Genomic DNA, 16,410 nt, shown 5'->3' with positions numbered 1-16,410 from the left:
TCTTACAAGGGAAGTATCAAACAATAAGAAACACTTTATTTTAACTTTACAACATATAAATAGACAAATCTGTGCTTTCCAACGGAGCTTTCCTTCCCCCTCTCCTCCCAGGGTCCTTGTGGCAGTGCCCCAGCCCCTGTGGACTCGGGGAGGGGAGTGGGGCTGAGCTGCAGAGGCCGGTGGGGTCCATCCCGAGAGATCCATACCAAGGAATCCGTGCTAAGGGCTCCATCCTGCAGGATCCATCCTGAGGGATCCATGCCGAGGGATCCCGGCCGTCATCTGCTCAGGTCTCGGCCGCGCCCGCACAGCATCCGCTCCTCTGCCGAGAGCCCGGCAAAGAAGGGGTGCAGGAGGGCCTCGGAGAACGTGATCCGCTGCGAGGGGTCGAATTCCAGCATCCTCCTCATCAGATCAAAGAGCTGAGCGTGCTCCAGAGAGTCCTGCAGCATGTATGTCTGAAAGGGACAGGGACACGGGCTCAGCCCCTGCCTGGCCAGGGCAGCCTCCCACCCCAAATGCAGCATCCCCCGGGGCTCTTCCCATCCCAAATGCAGCATCCCCAGGGCAGCCTCCCACCCCAAATACACCATCCCCCAGGGCTGTTTCCCATCCCAAGTACAGCATCCCCCAGGGCTGCTTCCCATCCCAAACACAGCATGCCCCAGGGCAGCCTCCCACCCCAAACAGCATTCCCCCCTGTCCCTCATCCCCATCCTGCCCTAGCCAGAGCAGCATCCCTGCAGATGAGAGCTGGGGCTCCCTACCAAGCAGTTACAGTGGGAATTGCAGCCCTGAGCCCCACGCCTGCCCCAGGGAGGGGAGGGAGCAGCACCCACCCGCAGGGGCTTGCAGTTCTCCTGGACGTATCTGCCATCGGACGTGTTCTCATCCCACACCAGGTTGCCATTGTGGAAATATTTCTGCTTCCTGCACGGGGAAGGTGGGGATCAGGCAGGATCTCTCCCTCCCATCCAGGTGCTGGTGCCTGGGCTGAGCTCAGGACCAGGCTCTTACCGAGTTTTGTGGACCATGTGAGAGGGGAGCGGCCCCAGGATTTTCTCCATCATGACAAGATGCTCACGGTTCTCATGGGTCTGCAAAGGAGCACAGCAGGGGTGGGTTAGAGCTTGGGGAGTTCCTCTGCAGGGACAGGGAGAAAGGATTCCACCACGTCCTGTCCAACTTTTCACGTTTTGCTTTTCCCTTTTTTCAGAGAACAGAAATAACCTAAACCCAGAAATGATCCAAATTCTGTCCTTCCAGCAAGGCACTCCTCAAACCAGCCCTTTTCCAGGCCTCATTTTCACCCTCAGCTTCCCATTTTTAGTGCCTGATGTTTGTTTCCCTCCCCTTCACTTAATTCTGAGCCCTTTTGGACACGAAGGGATCTCAGGGAACAAGATTCTCACCTGGAAGAGTGTGAAGCCACGGTAATACTCGAACAGAATGCAGCCAGTGCTCCAGACATCACATGGCTGTGCCCAGCCCAGCTCTGCAAAGAAAACCAAATTGACTCCGTGCTCCCAACAACCCCCACCACATTCCTCCTTGGTGAAACCACGGGGATTCCACTCAGAGCTGGAAATTATCTGCTGGTTGTCCATCCCCAAAAGGTGCAGTTCTCACCCAGAATCACTTCTGGGGGCCGGTAGTGCCGGGTGGCCACGATGGTGGTGTGGTGCTCGTGGTCGAAGGTGGCGCTGCCGAAGTCGGCCACGCGGATGCTTGTGTTCCGGATGGACTTCTGCTCACAGCTCTGCAGGAAAAGCACAGGGCCAGCTGAGAGAGGAGCTCCAGGAGGGCTGCGCTGTGCCTCCTCACAGGGATGGAGCTGTGGAGCTCTGAGGAGCCCCAGGAGCTCTGCTCTGCACCTCCTCACAGGGATGGAGCTCCAAGCTCTGAGGAACCCCAGGAGCTCTGTTCTGCACCTCTTCACAGGGATGGAGCTGTGGAGCTCTGAGGAACCCCTAAGTGATGCTCTGCACCTCCTCACAGGGACGGAGCTGTGGAGCTCTGAGGAACCCCAGGAGCTCTGCTCTGCACCTCCTCACAGGGATGGAGCTCCAAGCTCTGAGGAACCCCAAAGTGCTGCTCTGTGCCTCCTCACAGGGATGGAGCTCCAAGCTCTGAGGAACCCCTAAGCGATGCTCTGCACCTCCTCACAGGGATGGAGCTGTGGAGCTCCAAGCTCTGAGGAACCCCTAAGCGATGCTCTGCACCTCCTCACAGGGATGGAGCTGTGGAGCTCCAAGGAGGCCCAGGAGCTGTGATGTGCACCTCCTCACAGGGATGGAGCTGTGGAGCTCTGAGGAGCCCAGGAGTGCTGCTCTGCACCTCCTCAGAGGAATGGAGCTATGGAGCTCTGGACATCCCAGAGCAGCTTTATGGAAAATCCCTGAACACTCTAGGCAGCCTGAAGGCTTTTGGAAAGCACAGCAGGAAGAAGAGCTCTGCCTTCCAGTTTGTTCCCACTTCCCAGGCACTGAAGGCCTGGATAGAGCAGGGAAGATCCAGTTTCTGCAGGGAGGGATAAAGGCAGCCTGTTCCTGTGCAGCCAGTGCTCCCTGGGACAGAACCCACCTTGTTCTCGTTGTACAGAGTGTCAAAATCCGAGTTGACAAACAGGATGTTTTCTGGCTTGAGGTCAGTGTGAGTCAGCTGGTTGTCGTGTAGAACTGCACAGAGAGACAAGGGAAACACCTCTGTAAGCAGCAGAGAGGAGCAGGGGCACTGCTGTGCCCAGCCCCGTGCCAGTGCCGCTGCCCAGCCCGCCGGGGGTCACTCACATCTCAGGGCATGGCACAGCTGGTAGGCCATGTGCCGGATCTGCGGCAGGGGGTAGGGCTGGAAGTTGTTCTCCTTCAGGAACTCGAAGGTGTTCTTGCCCAGGAGCTCAAAGGCAATGCACATGTGGCCGTGGAAGTTGAACCAGTCCGACATGAGGACGCACAGGCTGTGCAGGGACACAGAGGCAGGGCTTAACCACCTTTCAGGGATGCTCAGGACAGCTGATCTGGTGCTCCTGACACTTCAGGAGTGGCTGGGGAGCAGAGCTCCGTGCCAGCACAGCACCCCAGGGGGATGCCTCCTGCTCTGCTCAGCTGTCACCATATTTTATGAAAAATCCCTTTGCCAGGATTTTTCCCCTGAGAAGCTGAGAAGCCTCAGAAAAGAAATGTAAAGAATAATTATCTGATTGCTTTGGAATGTGGTCTGGAGGTTGTTTACCAACAGGTGCATCTTTGATTGGCTCCATGTGAATTGTTTTGACTGAATGACCAATCCCAGTCCAGCTGTGTTGGACTCTATGGTCTGTCACAAGGTTTTATTATTCATTCCTTTCTAGCTTTGTGTGTATCTTTTCTGTATCATTTAGTATAGTTTTAGTATATCATTTTCTTTTAATATAATATCATCATATAATAAATCAGCCCTCTAAGAAAAATGGAGTCAGATTCATCTCTTCCCTCGTCCTGGGACCCTCGCAAACAACACTCAGCCACCTTTGGAGAGAGCTCCCCATTTCCTGTGGGACAAGGCAGTAGAGGAATGGGGCCAGTTTCCCCTCACCCCATCCTCAGTCCCGTGTTGCTCTGTGTGCCAGGACGTGGCACTGGGAACTTACAACTTGTTCTCCTTGTCCTTCTCTTTGATTTTCTTCAGGACGTTGATTTCCAGCCTGGCAGCCTCTCGGTACTTCCCAACGTTCTTTATGATTTTCAGTGCCACCTGTGACTTGCCTCTGGCAGGGAGGAGACAGAAGGATGGAGTCAGAGACAGAACCTGTGTGCTCAGCCCACGGGGAGAGGCACATCCCACTCCTCCAGGTATTGTTTGTCCTAACAAAGCTCTGCCAGCTCTCCGTGCTGCCTGGGCAGTGGCTAATGGCAGTGAAAGGTCACTGCTGGCTGTCCCTCCCAAGGGACACTCCTGACACAGCAGTGTCTCAGCTCTCTGTGACCCCAGGGCCACCTCCCCTGTCCAGCCAGCCCTGGGAGGCAGCAGAGCCCTGCAGCAAACTGACCCCAGGGCTCGGGGCCAGACACGGGGTCAGAGGGCCCAGGGGTCAAATGTAACCACGGGGGAGGCTCAAGGGGACAATGGAGAGGTGCCCTGGCAGGTCAGGAGGTCACAGGGGCCACCCCTCAGCAGGAACTCACAGCACAACCTTCCGTGGTGGGGCTGGGGCTGGGAGGGTCAGGCTGGGTGCCAGGGAAAAGCTGGGATCAGGGAAAAGCTCTTCCCCAGAGGGTGCTGGCACTGCCCAGGCTCCCCAGGGAATGGGCACAGCCCCACGGCTGCCAGAGCTCCAGGACAACGCTCTCAGGTGTGCACAGGGTGGGATTGCAGGGGTGTCATGCAGGGCCAGGAGCTGCACTCGGATCACTGGTGTGGGTCCCTTCCAGCTCAGGATATTCCACTATTCTATTCCTCTATTGTGTACATATACACACACATATGTATGTATACCCTATATTCCTCTGTTCTAGTCTAGCCTATTCTATTAAGAATAGAATATTCTAGAATATTAGAAGATTCTAATGCTCTAGAATATAATAATATCATAATATTCTGTTCTATTAATAGAATAAAATAGAGTAGAATACGAATAGGATGCAAGGCTTCCCTTAACACACCAGCCTGTAAATTCTGGAGGGATCTGAGGTTTTCTAATATTCTAAAATAGAATAGAATATTAGAATATTCTATTCTAATAATAGAACAGACTGGACTAGAATAGAATAGGAATAGAATAGGAATAGAACAGGAATAGAACAGGAATGCTTCCCTTAATACACCAGCCTGTAAATTCTGGAGCCAGGCCCTTTCCCCTCGTTCTGAGGAGGGCAGTGACACGTGGAAGGTGACAAACTCAGTCCCACGGAGCCCAGGTGGCACTGGCACACCCGGAGATGCTCCAGGGACAGCTGCAGGGAAAGGAGCCCACCTGGCGTGGTCCACGCACTCCACCACTTTCCCAAAAGTGCCTTCACCGAGGCTGCCCACGATTTCATCTAGGAGAGAGAACAGGAGCGGGTGTGAGCCTGGGGGGCCGGCGCAGAGCTGGGCTCCTGCCACTTCACACCAACAAAACCTCAGAGCAAACAGAGCAACCGTCTCTCACCGCTACACTCTTTACAACTCAAGCGTCTACGCTCTGCCTCAGGCAATTACCGGTCAGCAAATCAAACACCAGAGACCCCTCCAGCAGAGGATGGGAGATCTGGGCGACCCCGGGGGTAAAAGAGAGGTAAAGTTTTACGAAAGGTGGCTGTACATCGCTCTTGAAGCCAATCGCCGATCCTGCACACCAGGTGACCTTCCTTGTCATCTTCCACGCTCCTGCTGCGCTTACTGCTCTGTTGGCTTCTCTGCACTCACCGCCCCCCGGGACACCGTCAGAGCGGGCATTCAAAGGTTGCAGAGACGACGGGGCCGCCGGTGGGTGGATTTTCCAGATGCCAGCATTTCATAAGGCACACGGCATATATAACGATAGGGATATTGCAAGGGACACGTCAAGACACAAAACTAACTTCAAAACAGAAAAGTCATCAACAGCTACAGGTACGGCAAGAAAACTTGGCTCATTGGGCAGGGAAACGCCCCCCTCTTGCAGGGTGGGAAGCTGCAGGAGGAATCCTCTGTTCCCCACGGAGGATGCTGCCACAGCCACGCGAGGAGGAGCCCTTGGCCAGCAGAATGTCACCTCCGGGCCGGCAAGCGCTCGGTTTGGACAGGCTGCCCAGTAGAAGCTGCAGTAGCAGGTTTTTTTTCCCCTCTGTGCATGCTGCTCTTTGTGCCTTGGGAAATGCAGCCCCAGCTGCCCAGAGCTGTGTCCTGCCCTGGCTGGGAAGCAGCCCTTCCCCTCCTGAAGGGAAACTCTGTTCCACGCCGATCCTAAATCCGTGTGCCCCGCTGGCTGCTCGCAGACCCGCTGGGGCACGTCGGCCTTTTAGAAACTGGGAGAGCTTTAGGAACAGGAGAGCTAAATCAATCCCCAGGGAACACTTCAGGCAAGGTCTGAGGTGACGTTCACACCCTGCTACTGACAAGCTTCTACTGGAAAACCAGCCCAAGGTTCCTGCAAGGACCCGAGGTCCACAAAGCGAGCTGTCCTAACTCCTCACCTTGTTCTAGTCTGCCTTCAAAATAGTTACAATTCCTGCAGCCAAAGGAATTCAGGGAAACCTTGACATTTCCATGCCTGAGCTTCTAGCAGGCTTCTCTTCTGTGCCACTCGCCCGCCCCCCAGCAGGTCCAAAATAATGAGCTAAGATCAAAACTCCCCAAAAAAATCAGAGGAGAAGGTGGGAGGAGAGCTGGGACAGCTGCGAGGTGTCGGAGGGCTGAGCTCCTGCCAGCCCAGACCTGCACGGCGTCACCACCACACACCCCCTGCGCTTCCAGCGCGGTCCTGGCTCCCTCAGCACCCAAATTCCACAGTGGTCTGGAGAGAAATCAAAAGGAGGAGCTCAGAAGTTCCCAGCCCTGCAGATTATCCAGCTGCCGGGATCAGAGCCCATCCCTCAGCTGTGGTTACACTTCAGGTGGGAGGGGAGTGCTCCTCCTCACAGGGGGGAAGAGCTGAAGCGCTCGGTCTGACACCTCTCACCACTTCCAGGGCATGCCTGGGACCAGCCCCCACCCAGCTGCAGACATTCCCAGTTAATCCCGGGAAGGAATGCTGCTTTAAAGGGTGAAGCGTGCAAGAAGCTGAAATCCAAGTGGGAACGGGGAAAGAGGACACGCGTGTACCCTCGGAAGGTGGGGCTCTCCCTGAGAACTGACAGGGCATAAAAACAGCTCTGGAGAGCCAGGCTGACCAATCCCACCTGGAAGGGGATCCAGGCACGAAGCCAAACCGAGGAGTGCCGCAGCAAACCCCCCCCAGAAGCAGCAGAAGCGAATCCCTGGCCAGGGACAGAGCAGAGCCGCAGGGATCCCCGGGAGCAGGGCTGGCCCCCGGCCGAGGCTCTCCCTCACAGCACCACGCCAGTGCCCCTGGAAGCTCTCCCTGATCCCTTCCCCGGCCCTAAAGAACACGGCTCAGCTCCCTCACGGATTAAGGCCACAGGCAAAACCCCGCAGCGACGAACGCTCCGCGCCGAGCGCGACACAGATGGGGGGACTCAGATGGGGGGACTTCACAAGGAGCACAGCAACGGGGTGCGAGGTACTCACCCAGAGCGCCCGGAGCTGGAAGGAGGCAAGAAGAGTTAAAGGCCGAGCTCGCCGCGGGTGCTACTCACCGAGGAGGCGCTGCTACAAGACCTGCTCCTGCGCCGGCGGCAGCGCTGCTGGTAGCGCCGGGGCCGCTGCTGCTCCCGGCCGCGGGAACGCCGCCAGGGCCGCGGCCGCGCCGGGCAGCAATCCTCGGGGAAGGACGGGCTGCGCTCCTCCAGCCTGCAGGCATCGCTGTCCCGCCGGCAGCGCCGCTGGTAAGGCATCCTCTCATGGCTGCGGCACAGAAACAGCGCCCTTAAAGCCCGGCAGCGCCCATCGGGGAGTGCTGGAACAGTCCCGTGGAGCCACGTTTCTCTTCAGAGAGAAAAGCAAGGCACAACTTCCCAAGGGTATTCTGGGATTCATGTTCTCTGAACCTCAGAGAAAGGAAAAACAATTCTTATCTCATTCACTGCTCCTGTGTTTGTGCAAAAGTAGAATACAATATAAAGACTGTTTACCCGAAGTAACAGTGTTTTATTTCCCTGGCCTGTGTGTGTCACAGAGACTGTCAGTAACAGTCACTGATGCTCTGCAAGTGAAGAGCAGTTAAGTACTTAGCAAACTCCGTTTAGACACAATGTAACGTAGTGTAATATAATATAGTATCATAAAGTGATTAATTAGCCTGCTAATAAAATAAAATCCTCCTCACCATTTCTCCTAGCCACAGGGATAACCTTATTCCCACAGTCCTGCTGAGGCTGAGTCATGGGATGGCAGTGTCAGGACTCTGGAACCCTGAGGGATGCCCCAACAGTCCCACCCTGCCTCCTGGGCAGCCTGTTCAGTTCATTCTCTGGAGAAAAGCAGCTTTTCCTAACATCCACCCCAAATCCAGTGACACAGCTCCCTGCTGTCCCCCGGGGTCCTGTCACTGGTCACCACAGGGAAATCCTCCTGCTCCCACTCCTGGTGCCAGGAGCTTCAAATCCTTCTGCACCACAAACTCTGACCACTGAGGAGAAGTTCTGGAGAGAAAATAGCGAGGAATTCCCACATTTTAAGGCGCTGGGGGAAAACCACCCTCTGAGAGAGAGCTCCAGCTGGGCTGCCTGCCTTGCTGTGGCCACCCAACCCTGGCAGTGCCCCAGGCCAGGCTGGACAGGGCTTGGAGCACCCTGGGGCAGTGGAAGGTGTCCCTGCCATGGCAGGGGGTGGCACTGGATGGGCTTTAAGGTCCCTTCCAACCCCTCAACGCTCCACAATTCCACGTCACCTGTGCCACCACACACAGGCGTTTGTCACCATTCCCCCTGCCTCAGGGAGGAGCCTCATTAGCTCTGAGCCTAACGAGGAGCAGCAGCAGGGCTCCGGTTGTCACCCCAGCGGGGACAGGAGGTCCCAGGGCACCAAGCCCTCGGCGTGCACACACAGAGCAGCTCCACTGATCGTCAGCAAGAGCCAGAAGGAAAATCTGTCCCCAAGCTCCTGCCCCTCGAGCAACAACCTCCCAGGACACAATGGCCACACTCTGCATCAGCAGGGGCCAGCAGAGCTCAGAGCAGGCTCAGCTGTGCAGGCACTGGCACACAGGTGGCACGCACGACGTTTTGGGGACATTGTGGGCACACACCAGGGACGAGAGCAGCTCTCCCTGCTTCTGCCCCCAAAACACGAGTGCCTTCCCCACCAGATTTCACTGGAGGCTTGCTTCACACCCCCTTGAGGAAGGAGCTGTGTTCTAGGTAGAAGATGATGCAGTCTGAAATAAAAGCAGAGCTCTGGCTCCCCGGTGATAACCCCGGGCACGCTCCGGGCCAGGTCGGTGCCGTCACCCAGCAACGGCTTCGCCAGCCAAGACCTTCAGCCTGGAAATGGGAATTTCTGCTGTTTGCACCTCCCTGCCCTGTCAACAACCAGCTCTGCTGCTGGCAGCCTAATGGGGCACTTGGGGGGGGCATCCCAGAGTGGGTCAAAATTCCAGACTGTGCCAGGGCAGCCGTGGCTCTTGGTCGCTGCTGCAGTACCCAAACACAAGCCCACAGCTCTGTCCAGCACCGGCCCAGACACTCCTCGCTGTGCTCTGGGGGGACACAGGAAGCACAAATAATGATCTGAAGGACTCAGGTCTCCTCAAAGAGGCTGAGACTGAAGGGGCAAGGCTGTTTTCACCCAGTAAAAGCCTGCTTCCATCCAAATCTGTTCCAAATTGCCCATCAGATGGAAACAAAAAAAGGAAAAAAGTGCGCCAGCTCTATTTCACAATCTACCTCCTTCAAGTAAACAAAAGCCAGGCTGGGGAGAGAAATTAATCTGGAGAGCATTTCAGGAATTTAAAGATGAGCTCAGCTCTGGCCTGGCTGCACCTGCCCAGTCCAACCAGTGGAGCCACAGCAGCGCCAGCAGCGCCAGCCCAGTGCCTGGGGCGCCGCTGCTCCAGAACCCTCCCCTCACCAGAGGCCTCGTCCCGCTTCCAGCCCCTAACTGTCCCTGTGGAAACGCTGGCAAAGAGAGGATCAAAGGTAAAATCCCCACGCAAAGCAGGAGAGATGGGTTAGCGTTCGGATCCTTCAGCTGGGATCCTTTCTGAGGCGAGGGAGGAGCCTGGTCGCTTTAAATTTGGTTTTAATCCTGTCAGAGAGAAGCGGGCTGTCAGGAAAGCCTTTAATGCCTCCGCAGCATGGAAACGTGATTCCAGGGCAGGCTGGTGATTCCAGGGCAGGCTGGTGATTCCAGGGCAGGCTGCTGCCTCCTCACCACCCCTGCCGTGCCTTCGGGAAGAACTTCAGCGCGGCAGGGAAAGCACACACACGCACACACACACGCACACAGTGAACCCTTCCCTTCCACCCCCGGGCTTTAGGGCTTTAAACCAGCAGCGGGAGCGGGGCTCAGCACGGGCTTTGGGGCAGCGCTCTCACCTCCTGGAGCGCGATCTGCGGGCGAGGTCCCTGCGGGGCGGGTACCGCAGCCTGCCCTCGTACTCCCTGCTCCGCGACCGCCGCCGCTTCCAGCGGTGCCCCAGCTCTCCGTCCTGCTCCGGGGAGCGCAGCCTCCTGCAGTGATGCATCTGCGGGACACGGGCACGGCGCTCAGGGCGCTGGCCCGAGCCCCGGGAGCCGGCCGGGCCGGGCCCGGCGGGGCTGGCGCTGCCGGAGCGCGGTGCCCGCGGTGCCGGCGGGTGCGGGGCNGGCCCGGCCCGGCCCGGCCCCTGCGGCCCCGCAGCGCCGCCGCTTCCGCTTCCCGGCCGGGGTTAAACCCGCCCCGCCGGGCCCGGCCGGGAGCCTCGGAGGGGCGGCACCGGGCTGAGCCCGCCCCGCGGCACGGCCCGGGTTAAACCGGGACTGCGGGCAGGGAGAGGGGTACGGCTGTGCGGGCTCGCAGTCCGCGTCAGCCGTCCTTCATCACCGCCGCCATCCTCTCCCTCCGCACGGCTTCCTCCCCGTGGGACTGCTCACCACGGTCATCCTCACCACGGTCACCCTCACCATGCTCATCCTCACTGCCACCATCCTCACCCTCAGCACGGCTTCCTCCCCGTGGGACTCCTCACCATGGTCATCCTCACCATGGTCATCCTCACCCTCAGCCTGGCTTCCTCCCTGTGCTCTGACCCATCGTAGTGGTCAGGGCCATCCTCACTGTGACCTTCCTCTCCATGGCCATCATCACCTTCTACACAGCCTTCCTCGGCACATCTTCCTCCTCACAGTCTGCCTCACCATGAGCTTCCTCACCAGAGGCTGCCTTCACCATGGCCAGCCTCTCCCTCAGGACGGTCTTCTTCCCTTCTTCATCTGCCTCACCGTGCTCTTCCTCATCACGACTTATCTCAGTGCAGGCCTTCCTTACCACAGGGCCTTCCTCACCATGGTCATCCTCACCATGATGACCCCCACAGTGACAACCCTCACCACGGGGTGACCCTCCCATGGTCATCGCTGTGGTGGCCCATAGACAGGAGAGAGAGCTCCACACACGTGGTCATTCCCAACCCCTTTATTTATTTATTTATCAAGCACTCATTAGGGCCAGCAATCAATTAAAAATGCCGATGGACACCTTTATTACCAGTGGCATGTCCTTGCAGCTCCACTCAGGTGGGGTGGCAGTGGCAGGAGATGGGGTGGAGCCGGGGTGGGAGGGGCAGGAGATGCCACCACCGTGGTGGCCACAGGGATGCCAGCTGGGTGCTGGTCCCACCTGGCTCCTCCCCAGCCCAGATTCCAGGTGCAGGCAGTGGGTGGAGCAGACAAAGCTCCTCTTCTCCCCCGAGGCTGGGGTCACCTCGGACGGGCTCAGTCCCCTCCGGAGCCCTTTGGGATGGCCTTGTGCCGACCTCCAGTGATCTCCAGCCCTGGAGATGGCACCTGGACTTCTCCCCCAGTGGCGTGTGGGTGCCGCCTCCCCTCTGCTGCTCGGGGACCCCCTTGGCTCACTCTGAGTCCCGGGCCAGCATCAAGGTCCGGGCTGGATGCGGTGCCAGCGCTCCGACTCCAGCGGTGCCTGGCTGCACATGTCCCTCCAGTGTGGCACCCCTGGCCCCAGCTGGACACGGCCCAGCACCGAGCCACGGCCGTGGAGCCGAGCCTGGGGCAGCACAGGGCAGGGGACACGGCTGGTGGCCTTCCCCTCTCCTGACAGGAGCCGTCCCACCCCAGACACCTCCCGAGGGTGGTGGGAATCGGCTCCTGTGGGGGCTGAGCCCGGTGGGCGCAGAGCAGGGGTGAGCCAGGTCACCTCCTGAGCCTGGTCACCTCCTGGGCCTGGTCACCTCACCTGCATGACAACAAACTCCAAGGCCAGCTGCTGCTGCTGGATGTCCCCGGCGGGGATGGTGAAGAGGAAGGGCGCGTTCCACACGGGGTTGTAGCCGCTGACGGACTTGGTCTGCTTGGTGTCGATGATGTGGCCCCCGTGGTGGAGGTGGACGATGATGTAGTGGCCTGGGGATGGGGACAGAGCCCTGGAGAGAGGGGCACATGCCAGGGAGGGAGGCTGGCAGCTCCCTAGTGGTGCCTGGGGGGCTGCAGGACCCCCGTGGGGCTCTGTGGAGCTGTGGGGAGGGCACAGAGCTGCTGAGGTTTCATCTGTCCCTCCCTTCTGGACCTCCAAAGTCCTCAGCTCACATCCCAGAGAGCAGGGAGAGCCAGAGGTGACAACGGCCAGCAGGACAGAAAGCCACATGCTAATTTTGGACCATAAATAAATATATTTCAAGTACTTTGGGGCCATATTGGAGATACCTAGATATGTATTACACTGCCAGTGCTCCTTTTCATCCAGTGATAGAATCCCAGAGAGGTTTGGGTTGGAAGGAGCCCCAAAGATCATCTCATTCCAACCCTCCCCAATGCTTGGAAGAGAGAAATTCGAGAGGGAATGAGAGAATCTGCCAAGCACAAGGAGGGGAAGCCATTCCCGGTGCCCACCTGGGCACATCCCGGTCCCCGTGCCCTACCTGGGGTGCCTGGCACGCGGGACAGCCGGCCCAGGGCCTGGGCCTTGCGCAGCAGCACCTTGATGCGCCCGGCCGGGGGCTGGTGCTGCAGCAGCAGCAGGAGCTGGCCCAGGGGCCTGGGGGGCGAGGACAGCACGCTGCAGCTCGGGCTGGGGGCACTGCGGCGCTGGAACGGGAGAGAGAGCAGGAGATGCTGGGAAACCTCCTCCGACCTCAGCCATCCCTTCAGCCTCCAACCTCACCCTGTTCTTCACCTCCAACCTCACCATGTCCTTCCAGCTCTTCCACCTCTGACCTCATCATGTCCTTACAGCTCCAACCTTGTCATGTCCTTTCAAGTCAAACCTCTCCCAATCCTTCCAGCTCCAGCCTTCTCCAGCCCTTCCATCTCTGACCTCATCCAGCCCTTCCAACTCTTATTTCATCATGTCCTTCCAGCTCCAACCTCATCCAGCCCTTCCACCTCCAGCCTTCTCCAGCCCTTCCACATCTGATCTCCTCCAACCCTCCCACCTCCAGCCCTTCCATCCTGGCAATGCTCCTGTCCCAGCAAGGAGAATGGAATGAGCAGGACGGCGGTGGGTTTGATGCTCAGCAGCGCTGCAGGGATGCTGCCAGCTCCCTCCCAGCCCAGCCCCCCTGAGGATGAGGTGCAAAGCCCCCGAGGGGGGAGGCACTGCCAGGGGCTTGTGCTGCCATGAGCACACCACGGGGCTCCAGCTGCTGCTTGGAAGAGGCTCTGCCTCTGCTCCTGGGGTTCCAGGGCTCTGAGATGGGGCGAAACTCAGCCCAAGCACTGAAAGCGCTGCCGTGCTGACCTTGCCGAGCTTGGTTTTGGTGCTCGCCAGCTCCCAGGAGTAGCTGGAGGGGGCGCGGGGGTCCCAGGAGGCCTCGGCGCAGGGGAACAGGACCTCTCCCACGAAGGAATCCTGGAGGCTCCGTGACCTGGCGTAGACAGCAAAGCGCAGGGTGCAGCTGCCCAGCTCCTCCGGGCCGCACGGGCCGAACCGGCACCGGCGCGGCTCCCGGCGGGCGGGGCGGAGGCTCCTGCGGCGCACGGCCGAGCGGCGGGACGGCGGCACCAGGGACACCTTGACGCGGGAGCCCTGGTGGCCCTGGGGCAGGTGCGACACGCCGAGGACGGTGACAGTGAGGGTGGCCTCGGGCAGGGAGTAGCGCAGGTCGCAGTGGAGCCGGGGGCGCGGTGGGGAGCCCGGGGCGGCGGGGACCAGCGGGCTCCGCTCGTTGCGCAGGAGTTCGGTGCCGGCGATGGTGCAGCGGCGCTGCCACAGCCCCGCCAGCTGCGGGAGGAAGGGGAGGCTGGGCAGGGACGCTCTGCCGTGGGGCGAGCCCCCGCGGGGTGCCGGCGATGCCGGGGAAATCTCCTTCGCCCGAGCACCCGGCGCCTCTCCCGTCAGCTCCTCGCCCTGCTGCTGGACGGGCACCGGCACCGTGGCCGCGGGCAGAGCCGCCTCCAGCTCCACTCGCTGCCGGCCCAGGGGGCTGCCGGGGCGCCGGCGGTGCCACCAGCACATGGCACAGCTCAGGAGGACGCCGAGGCAGAGGAGGGACAGCCCCGCGCCGAGGGAGACCTGCAGGTGCGCTGGAGAGAGAGAGATGGGCACGGTGAGCGGGCGGGTGCCAGCAGGGCGGGCAGCTGGGACGGGCCGGGTGCCCCCTCCCCGGGGCTCTTTGGCAGCCGGGACTGAGCTGGAGCATCCCAAAGGCAGCAGGTGGGACAGGAGCCGCGCTCGGGCAGCCTGACACGGGCCGGGGCTGAAAGAAAGGCGGCCTCGCCCCGGCTGTGATAAGGGCCTGAGAGCGGGCAGTTATCGGCGCCGTGCCAGGCGGACGCAGCTCGGGCACACAGCCGGGCCTTGCTGGGGGCTCACAGGGTGTGCGGGGGAGAGGGGGCGCCTGCCAGGGGGATTTGGGGTGTCCGGGATGGGTTCAAAGCGGCAGCGGCCCCTGAGGGCTGAGACAAGCCAAGCCCGAACCCAAAGAGGGGAACCTCCCCCCTGAGCCGTGATGAGCTGGATTTTGTCCCTCCCTGCAGGGATGCCCGCGGGCTTTTTGGGCTACCTGGAAAGAGGGCATCGCTGGACACGGGACATTTAGGGAGCAGAGAAGCAACTCCTGGACACGAGAGCTGAAACTCCTTTGGAATTTAGTTCCTGAGTTTCAGAGGTGGCATCTGTGCGGCTGTGCTGGCAGAAAACCTCCCCGTGCCCAGAGCTGGCTTCGCTTTCAGCGCTGGAGCGAGGGATTAAGGAGAACAGGGCTGGGACGAGGCTGTGCCAGAGCCTGAGCCGGGTCCATGAAGGGATGGGGATGTCAGAAGGAGAAAAGCGGGCATTGTCTCACCCCGCGGGGCCGGGCCCTGCCCAGGTGCCTTAATCCGCGCTGGGCTCCCCGCAGCCCTTTGTTGTTTGTTCGGGAGCCGGGTGGTGGCTGGGATGAGCTGAATGGCGGCATTTAGGGAGGGATGGAGGGGAGGGGGCTGGCTGGAATTTCCCTCCAGGGATTGTATTCCAGCCCAAACAGCGTCTGCCGATGCCCGCGGCCGTCCAGCCCCGGGACAGCGAGTTGGAAGGGCCGGAGCGTGTCCGGACACACACACGGACACCGGCAGGGCTGGGGGTGCCGATGTCCGCGCCAGGATCCCCTGCGGGGCCCAGCTCCACCGGGGCAGGGCTGCGGGGCTTGGGGCGAGCACCACGGAGCCGCTTCTCGGCTGAGCCCGGCTCAGCTGAGCTGAGCTGCCCTGGGCCGGGGGAGATCCCCGAACAAAGCCCGCCTTACCTGCTCCGGGCATCGCCTGCGCCGGGGAGCCGTCGAGCGGCGCTGCCAAGGGGAGAAGCCGGGGCTGGAGAGCCGGAGGGGAGGGGAGCTGGGGCCGAGGCTGGGATAGGCTGGGAGCGGAGCCCGGAGCTCACCTGCAGCCGGGCCTGAGGGCAGGGCAGCGGTTCTGGTTCCACGGGGGGAGGATGAGGAAGGTCGAGGACTCCATGCCCTCCCCGGCACCCGGGGAGCGGCACGGCTGGCACGGGAGGGACCGGGAAGGGCTCCCTGCCGCTGCCCAACTGTTCCGTGACTGGAAAAGCAGCGCCGGGCGCTGTGCAAACAGCGGAGAGGCGATCGAGGCGGTTTCGCGGGGAGCAGGCGGTGACAGAGAAGGGATTTGGGAGATGGGCAAGGGACAGGGGCGGGGACGGCTCCGGCGACACCCGGGACAGGAGGGCCCGTGCGGCTTCCGTCAGAATCCAGCCTGGAAGCGCCATCGCTCCAGCCCGGGCCACCTCCAAACTGGGAGCTCAGGGCCCCTGCAAGGACACAGCCCAGTTCTCTGGGAATAGCTGGGAATTCTTTACCCTCAGAGCCCCTGCAAGGACACAGCCCACCTCTGGGAATAGCTGGGAATTCTTTACCCTCAGGGCCCTGCAAGGACACAGCCCAGTTCTCTGGGAATTCTTTACCCTCAGGGAGCCAGCCAGGGGCACAAAGCAGGCGTGGGGGTCACGGTGTGAAGAGGTAGAAGTTTATTGGAATATAAACATTCAGATAACCTGTAAGATAGAAAAAACCCAACAACAACATATACAGACACTTGTTGGAAGGAGACGTTGAGGTATTTATCCACCGCCTAGGCTATCACATTTGTTTTTATTTACTTATTTTATTATTTTTTTTTCTCTTTTAAATAGGTAAGAAAACTAGTTAGCAAGGCTGCTGCAGCTGTTTGGAGAGAACATCTGACCGCAGTCCCCTGGGAACGA

At 59.9% G+C, this 16,410-nt stretch overlaps 1 protein-coding gene across 1 annotated transcript; it reads right to left on the bottom strand.

Annotated features, from left to right (window-relative positions):
- Window positions 1-14: 14 nt before the first annotated feature.
- Window positions 15-10,359, bottom strand: CLK3 (CDC like kinase 3). Its single transcript, XM_041489711.1, has 12 exons — window positions 10,095-10,359; window positions 7,257-7,464; window positions 5,282-5,375; window positions 4,952-5,018; window positions 3,629-3,745; window positions 2,790-2,956; window positions 2,584-2,678; window positions 1,630-1,759; window positions 1,413-1,495; window positions 1,018-1,097; window positions 840-930; window positions 15-458 (listed from the first exon to the last, which is right to left on the bottom strand). The coding sequence occupies exons 1-12, from the start codon at window positions 10,241-10,243 to the stop codon at window positions 279-281; spliced, it is 1,461 nt and encodes a 486-aa protein (XP_041345645.1). The 5' UTR covers window positions 10,244-10,359; the 3' UTR covers window positions 15-278.
- Between the last annotated feature and the right edge of the window lie 6,051 nt (window positions 10,360-16,410).

The sequence above is a fragment of the Pyrgilauda ruficollis genome, unplaced genomic scaffold (assembly GCF_017590135.1).
Source record: "Pyrgilauda ruficollis isolate IOZ18807 unplaced genomic scaffold, ASM1759013v1 scaffold96, whole genome shotgun sequence".
Lineage (NCBI taxonomy): Eukaryota > Metazoa > Chordata > Aves > Passeriformes > Passeridae > Pyrgilauda > Pyrgilauda ruficollis.
Note: the sequence above shows the minus strand (reverse complement) of the source record. Positions and strands in the feature narration are given on the sequence as shown.

Excerpts from the sequence above, each read along its gene's own strand:
- CLK3 (XM_041489711.1), bottom strand. The coding sequence starts at position 10,243 with ATGCATCACTGCAGGAGGCTGCGCTCCCCGGAGCAGGACGGAGAGCTG. Across the intron at positions 2,679-2,789 it reads GCTGTGCCATGCCCTGAGAT|TTCTACACGACAACCAGCTG; the intron begins GTGAGTGACCCC and ends CTCTCTGTGCAG. Across the intron at positions 931-1,017 it reads CACATGGTCCACAAAACTCG|GAAGCAGAAATATTTCCACA; the intron begins GTAAGAGCCTGG and ends TTCCCCGTGCAG.